The sequence below is a fragment of the Hakea prostrata genome, chromosome 10 (assembly GCF_041222555.1).
Source record: "Hakea prostrata isolate BN-2017 chromosome 10, UWA_Hpros_2, whole genome shotgun sequence".
In the NCBI taxonomy this organism is placed as follows: Eukaryota; Viridiplantae; Streptophyta; class Magnoliopsida; order Proteales; family Proteaceae; genus Hakea; species Hakea prostrata.
Genome location: NC_142609.1, coordinates 3,345,443 through 3,353,904, shown reverse-complemented (window position 1 = coordinate 3,353,904; position 8,462 = coordinate 3,345,443). Strand labels below are relative to the sequence as shown.

Genomic DNA, 8,462 nt, shown 5'->3' with positions numbered 1-8,462 from the left:
AACGTAAAAATACTAAAGTATCTTTCAAGTTATTTAATACATTGTGTTAACATATGATTTATTATTATTATTATTTTTTTTAATTTTTTTTTTTTGGTTGAAAGAACGGGTCATAGATGACTCATCAGAAAAACAAAACAAAGAGAAAACTAATTTGGCCTAGCCAACATATCAGTCGCGAAGTTCTTCTAATTTCGGAGGTGGTTTTTGTAGGATTTCAAGTTTTCCATTTCATTGCATAATATCCTTGAATACTAATTGGTTATTTGGTTTCCTTCCCATCTAATGTGGTTGAAACAAATATGTCAGTTTGATATGAATCTTTGATGGTTGTCATTAATAATGTTCCCAAACTTTCTTGGATCTTCAAATAAGGATGGAGAAGTAAGATAACCTGGCTAGAGCCAGATTCCATTTCAATAGGCCACACCACATATTGAGAGTGATGTTTAATTCTTCTTTCAATGCCAAGAGTTTAGCTTCTAGAATTTCATTACATTACACATTTTTTATGAATTTGCCTTTGAAAGCTCCACCATGGTCTCTAATAATTCTTCCTACTTGACCAATTTGGCCTTGTTTGGTAATTGAGGCGTTAATATTGCATTTAAACCAACCCTTTGATGTTAATATTTGATTTAAAAAATAATAATTAAGCATTAATTATATAGGTAACACACACACACCACTATTTTTATTTTCTTTTTTCTCTGACCTATTTTTGCAAATTTTTACAATAAATCATGAGTTGTTAAAAGCCCTAATCCATTGGAATTAGTTTGGATGTGTTTCTACGATTGTTTTGAGATGAGAACAGGGAAGGAGGAAGGTATAGAATGATAGGTTTTTCAACCTAAGACTTCCTTGAACTTATTCTACTTATATATATAAGGAGGTTGTCACCGCTACGTCAAAAGCATATCCCGAGTTTATAAATTCTAAGTGTAGTTCATTTCTTATGCTTTAACGAGATTCAAATTAAAGCATCTTATGTCAGATCATCAGTCGGGGGATGCTCAGTACGAGAAACAAACACAATTGTTTGGTTGTCTATATGTTCATCATTTTGAAATCCAAATGCGTAGAAATGAACTTTCTTCGTCAAGGTTGGAGATATTTTGTATTAAAATTAATTAGCATTCTTGCTCTTGCCTCTCCAACAATCTCAAATCCTTGATTCCTCTACCTTGCAAGCTAATTCTCATCTACTTAATGTATAATTATAGACCATTTATTTCTCATGATATGTCCTTGTTGAGAAAACCATATCTAAGTTGGAAGGGCAAGAACAGTTTGGTATAAGTCTCCATCCATTTTGATTTGTATACTTTGTGTCTCTCACCTCATTATTGTTATTTTTTTTTTAATTTACAAATGAAAAATGATTTTTAAAATAGTATTAACTGAGATCATCATTATGTCATTCTCAAAAGTGATCATATTTTGGAAATGTGTTCCTCTTTCTTTTCTCTCTTTGAAAAGTATCCACCTGCTCTCCTACAACTAAACTCGTGATTCGTGACAAGTACCAACACATTAAAGTTGGTGAAATGACAAATCTTATTTAAATTTCAAACACATTTATGAATTAGTACAAATTTGTTTCCTAGAGAGAAGCAAGGAAATCAAATTGAACATCTTTTCCTGTTTATGATTGAAAACAATTTGAGAAAATATATGAAACAACTTGATTAACAATGAATGCTTCATGAGAGAAAGAAATGTGCCATTTAATTCCATTGATAATTGATTTAACTTAGCTACCAAAATAATTGGGCTAGTGTTGCTTTTGGCATGTTAATAAAAATCAAGAACAAATATGTTTGATATTGATGATACCAATTGATGCCAAGTTCAATATAGTATCAATTTTTATTTCAATGGTATACATTTCATTTCCATCAACTAAAACTTTAGTCACATCGTCTCGGTAGGACACTAGGGTCTATAAACTCAAATAATGGGAACAAGGTGGAAAGGTGTAGAGGGATGGAGTTCAAGCTCAAAACTTTTTTAATCATTACGAGGAAAGACGGAAGCAGAGGGATGAAATATTGAAACCCAGACATCTTTGGTCATGCTGCCTCTATATAAGAGGTTGCACCCAAGGTTCAACATGTCGGCCCGTGTCGCCATGTTGGACCCTGGCGACACGGCGACTCGGGCGACTTTTGGTTGGGGTTCGATTTTTCATCGAACCCCTGTTTTGAAAGGTATTTATAGTCATTTTGACGTGTAGCCTAATTTGAGGCCAATAAATACATTGGGAGTATTATTTTGACCTAAAACATCACCTAAACTAATGTTCTTAATCGACTCATGTCTTACTATATGCGGAAGAAAGCCCCAAAACTAAAAATCTAAAAACTCATAAAAACCAAATCATCTAAAGTCTACAATTCATTGGACAAATACATAGAATCATCCAACCATATAAAGTACAAATACATAGAGTCATCCAATGATCCAACTAATATAAAATCTCGAACTCTCAATACCAAGTATTGTGCCTAGGTGGATTGAACTCCTATGACTCAAACTGCCTCCAGTGATGCTACCCCAACAATCTCACATAATGATCCCATGTCATACGATACTGATAGTGTTCCAGATAATCATTAACTGCACCTCTATAGCGGTGATCTTCCGCCCCCAAGAATGGTTACCTATTTGATGAAAAAACTCCTAGATCTGTGAAAAATACCGCCTGATTGATAGAAACAACGTGATATCCGGCAATAATGAAGCAAGATGTACTCGTAGATGTTGAAGATCTAACCAAAATATGGTGAAAAGTGCGAAAAATGAGAGAGAAAGCTCTGGAGAAGGGAGAGAGAAAATGTAAAAAAATCAAGTGGGAAATTCGGGCGAAATTCGCCCGAATCCCCCTATTTATCGCCAGAAGTCGGCGATATATCACCGACAAATTGTTAAGTCGATGTCGTTAGGGGGTGTCGTGTCGCCCCCCAGCGACACCTCGACATATCGCCCCGTGTCGGCGATTTATCGCCGACAGGAGGTATCATGGTTGCACCATTGTATGAAAAGCATATTCACGAATTGATATCATATTTATTCAGTAGAAGAAGATATAAGTGGCATGATGTCAATTCCAATAAATAATACAATATATGAATAGACACCCTTATACTCATCATTCTTCAAGCAATCAGTATCACATAAGCTTTTTTATTTTTTTTATTTTTTTGGTAATACAGTATCATATAAACTATATCAATATTCCAGAACAAATATAACAAAATTGATTTGAAAGAAAAATTACTGATACGAATATAATCAATTTCGAGCGAAACCTTTTGCTCAAAAAACGTTTCTTCTTGTGTTCTTTTCATCTTGGAAAAGTGATGTCTCACCTAGGAGGGATCTTGTCAAGTCACCTGATCATATCATCCCATGAAAAAACACAAGACATCCGTGACAATACATTGAAATGGGGTACACATGGCACCGACACATACATTTTTCATTTATTAATTTCATTGTTGTCACTTCATATATCCATTTTTATGCACAAATATACTATTTAAAATTGTTTTATGCAAATTTCTGCTTCTAATCACTTTCGACATGATAACAATTTATTGTGGTTCTATGTTTTCAAGCAAAAGTTGAACATGTTAAGCATAAGTAAAATAGTTAAGGGCTTATTTGGTTACAAGAGTCTGAGATTTCAAATATCTAGAGATTTCAAATCTATGGAGTCATAATTTATAAAATTAAATATTTGGTTTACAGATTCACGTTTTTAGTGTAAAAAGGTAAATCTTTAGATTTCATGAATCTAAAGATTTTTACAACCAAACGGGTATAATTCTCAGATTCATGAATCCAGAGATTTGAAATCTCTGGATTCATGTAACCAAACAGGCCCTAAGGTATTCATGGAATTAAAGCATTTTAAATATACGAACCTAGCTAAGCTCTCTCATCTTGCAATATTCTTCAACCCTAATGATAAGGCACGTTCGATTCTTCATCTTCTCTATCTTCATTGACTTAATTGTCTTTCTCATATTCTCTATCTCTAATTAAACTATAGCTCTTATCTTTGTTATAGCTCTTATCTTTGTCAAAAGGGTTCTTGTTCTTCATTTTTTCATCTCTGACTATTGTAATAAAACACCTGTTGGTGATACTGTTTCTACTTCCAGAACTGTTACTCGTGTTTCTTGAAGTAGAAACACTTGGGCTGCGTTTGTTTGCAAAGGTAAGGTAAGAAGAAAAAAAAAACATGTGGGTCCCATGTGTAGTGGGGTGAGGGAGAAAGAAAGAAAATAAAAGGATTTTGTAAAAAAGTGATAGTGGTGGGTTTTACTTTTTAATTTTCCCTACTTTCCTACAAAGTCCTACTAAATATGTGAGATTTTAAAATAGCTTGGGGGTGGGAAAATTGGGTTGCCACATCACCACACAAGTTTTCTTGATTCTCACTTTTCCACCCCAAGAAACCAAATAATCGGGATTTAATGGAAAAGTAAGAAATTTTACACTTTTTTCAAGAATTTTCCCACCCGACCTTTATTCCAGCAAACAAATGCAGCCTTGGTGATTTATTAAACCGGTCCTAAGAATATAACTCATACAACCCGAAACGATATGCATATCCGTGTCAGCAGGATCGAAATCCATGTCGGCAACTACCCAAAAGAGAAATTTGAGGATATTTTAGTCAAAACCGGACAGAATGGCATTTTCGTTATATTCTGGAAAAATGAGGTCATTTCAGTAAAGCTTATTCAATAAATATTTCAGTGAAAACGGAAAGAAGATTGCGGCTTTCCTGCTAGAACAGCGAAAAGCTAAGAATCCAAACTCTTGTTTCTCCACTCAGTTTTTTTTTCCTCAAAACCTCAATCGAGGTTTGCTGCCATTAACAGTAGCAAGAGACCTTTCTGTGGACGATAAAGGCTTCAAAACCCTTCCTTGATTTCGGTGCTTTGGAGAGATATATATAAAAAGAAGAAGAAAAGAAAGGGATTGGTTTCTCTTCCTGCTTTTGCCTTTCTTTATTCTTTCTTCTATAGAAAGCTGTGGACTGTTGAGATCCAAGATTTGTGCTCAGTTCCTCTACACGCTTGGATTTCGTTGTTCTCAGTGGTTGTGAAGGTGGTGGAAGTAGAGTGGCTTTTGCTAGTTTAAGCGCTTCAGCTCTCTTTCTCTCTCTCTGGATTCTTGATTGATTTATGGGGAGCTTAAGAGGAGGTTCTCTGGCGTTTTAATGGCGAAGAGGTGGAAATGGAGAAGTTTCTTGTTTTCTGTTGTTTTCGGTGAGTTGCTTTAGCTTTCGATCCGTTTTGAAGTTGTTTGATGTTTTGGGTGTGTTCGAGAGATGTTTGTTGATGGAGAGTTGATATAAGCGTGCAGAATTTGCCACTACTACGTTCTGCTGCTGAGTTATATCACTTGTTCTTATTGCCAAAGATCTAGGGTTTGTTTGTGGGTTTTATTCGTTTATCGATCTATTTAGTTCCCGAGGAAAATCAAGGATGTATGCTTCTGTATCATCCTCAAGAGACATGAATATTCTGTTTCCTGCAATTTTCAATCATTCGGAAGGAGAACTGCATCAGAAGAACAGAGAAACCATGGCAGCTTCCGATATCCATCAGCAGCAGCAGCAACAACATCAGGTGAGCTCAGGGCTTATGCGATTTCGCTCTACTCCGAGCTCCATGCTTGAAAATTTCGTGGATGGTAGCAGCGAAGGCGAGAAAGAAGGATGTGATGATTTCCTTCAGCCCCGTTCTTCTAGTCCTGAAGCGGAGAGCATGTTTGCGAGGTTCATGTCTTGTGGTGGTGGTGGTGGTGCCGTCGCTGGATCTCCTTCCCCTGATCCGGCGACGGCCACCGGACCAATTAATCAACGAAACTCTCAGTTCATAGCATCCATGAAGCACGAAGCAGCCGAGGTTGTTCCTCAGCAAAGTGGATACTCTGCTGCCGGTGCCCAGATGCTTTATCAAGCTCCGCCGCCTGCTCCTCTGCATCCTCAGAGCTCACTCTCCATGGATAACTCTTACGGGATGGTAAATCCTTCAGTGATGCATCACAGTCCTCCTGAAATCAAGACTTCGAGCACTAATTGCTCCAACCTTATCCGGCATAGCAGCTCTCCTGCAGGATTCTTATCTCACTTGGAAAACGGTACAATTCATCGCTTCTTCAAATGTTATCATTTTATGTTTCAAAGAGTAAGAAAATGAATCTTTGCTACGAATTTAACAATTAACAGGCTACGGATCGCTGAGGAGAATGAGGAATCTCAGAGCTGGGAATGGTACAAATGGAGAAGCAGCTCCAGGAGCTAGCAGGTTGAAGGTTCAGGTCAGTTTCCCATCTGGGTCTCCTCCTTCTTCGGGGTTAATGTCTCAGATTTCTGAAATTGGGAACGAAAGCATTGGAGCTGATAGCCTGGATGATGAAAGCCTAGGAGACAGCAGCGGAGGCAACAGATGTTATATACCGAGTTTCCCCATTGGCGCTTGGGAATCTGCACTTGTCTCGGAGAATTTCTCTGGCCTCAAAAGAGCTAGAGGTGTCGATGGAAAGGTGCTTTCTGGTTTAAACTCATCGGAGATTCAGGTACTTATTTCTTGATTTTCTTCAATTAATCTTGAATTAGAGATCCAGTTTTTTCCCTCTAATTGGATTATTTCTCAGAACGGAGATATGGGTAATCGTCCTCCTGGTTTGACCCACCATTTTAGTTTGCCAAAGACTTCAGCAGAGATGGCTGCCATTGATCAGTTCTTACAGATTCAAGAGTCTGTTCCATGTAAGATCCGAGCCAAGCGAGGTTGTGCAACTCACCCTCGGAGTATTGCTGAGAGGGTAAAACTCAAACCTCTTCTAACAATTCCCATTTTCTTTCCTTCATTGAAGGAGAATTAACTTGTCTTGTTAAACTAACTTCCAGGTTAGGAGAACTCGGATTAGTGAACGAATGAGAAAATTACAAGAGCTTGTTCCCAACATGGACAAAGTATACCTTTTCAGACCTCATTTCTTTAGGAACAATTTGATTCAGTTTTTTTGCTTTAACTGGAAGGTGATGTATGTTTCTTCTTCGCAGCAAACCAACACAGCCGACATGTTAGACTTGGCAGTGGAGTACATTAAAGATCTCCAAAAACAGGCCAAGGTATGAGACAAGAAATGAGTCTCAGAACCCTCTTAAGATTTAACTAAACCAACCACTTCCTCCCCTGACAATTTCCATTTTCTCTTGCAGAATTTAAAGGATAGTCAAGCAAACTGTACTTGTTCGAGCAAGCAGAAGCCATGCTCAAGTCCTGTTGTGTAAAGACATAAAAGAAGAAAATATGGCAGAGGAGATAGTGAACAAAGCTTTTTCTTTGTAGAACTAACAGAGCAGGTAGTAGAACAACATTATTGATGTGGTGGAGGTGAATAGAAGAAAAGATAGCCTGTTTGAAGAATCTGCAATTGCAACGAATGATCCTTATTCTAGCAAATGCTATTATGCTAGTACTACCCATGACGCCATAGAAGAGAGAGTGTGTGTTGGGTGGGGAACCTGTACAGCATCTGTACCACAAATTAGCTTTTAATGCACTTTACTGGTTCAGTTAGTGGTAGAGCCAATTTATTTGGAATCTCAAAGGTGGTGAAGAGAGAGAGAGAGAGAGAGAGAGTCAGAGAGACCCAGAGCATCATATTACAAACAACTACAGTTGGGGCAGCCAAATGTACCCATTTCAACGGTCAAAATGGATTCCTATTCGGGTATCAACTATCAAAGTATCAATTACACAAATGCGTGTGTACCACTGTACTTTCTGTTGCTCTGTTTGTCCTGGAACTGCTTTTGATATGGTTTTCTGTACTGCCCAGAACATGGTGGTTCCCCTTCCTGATAACAATATCTTCAAATTTTAGGTAGTTTGATTCAATGGGAAGGGACACTTCTGCAAGTGGGTTGTTTTTAATTTTTTGGGCTGGATGAGTGCCGACCGGATCCTCAATCTGCATTCAAGGCTTGAGACATCTAGGGCTTGTTTAGCTCCCACACCCCCTTCTACCAAAAAGAAAGTTTAGCTGCCACACCCAGTGTCTATAAATGTGTGTGCCAGGGAAGCAGGTGATCTGTTAGCATGCATTAAAAAAGATTTTCATTATGTGTTCAAATTTTATTGAACCGAATGGTCGGAAGCCGCCTCCAATGATCAAGTAAGTCAATCGGAAAGTCGCCTCATATGATCAAGCAAGTCAATCTCGAGATGCCGCCTAAATAACTGCGGCCAGAGAGTCAAATATGTCGGCAAGAATGAGTCCGAGGTTGGGTCATACGAAATAACTTATCCAAGGACTTGTCTTGACGGTTTTCTTTATCCACTTAGCGGTTTTACAACCAAGTGGGGTCGAACCCCCACTGTCCCTTATCTAACCCAAGGTTGACCCGTACAAAATATAGACACAAA

At 37.8% G+C, this 8,462-nt stretch overlaps 1 protein-coding gene across 1 annotated transcript; it reads left to right on the top strand.

Moving 5' to 3' along the window:
- The first annotated feature begins 4,808 nt into the window (after positions 1-4,808).
- LOC149001516 (transcription factor bHLH130-like) lies at positions 4,809-8,462 on the top strand. Its single transcript, XM_089138564.1, has 6 exons — positions 4,809-6,165; positions 6,254-6,603; positions 6,682-6,852; positions 6,938-7,003; positions 7,094-7,162; positions 7,253-8,462. Exons 1-6 carry the CDS (start codon positions 5,508-5,510, stop codon positions 7,322-7,324), a joined length of 1,386 nt encoding a protein of 461 aa, XP_088994690.1. The 5' UTR covers positions 4,809-5,507; the 3' UTR covers positions 7,325-8,462.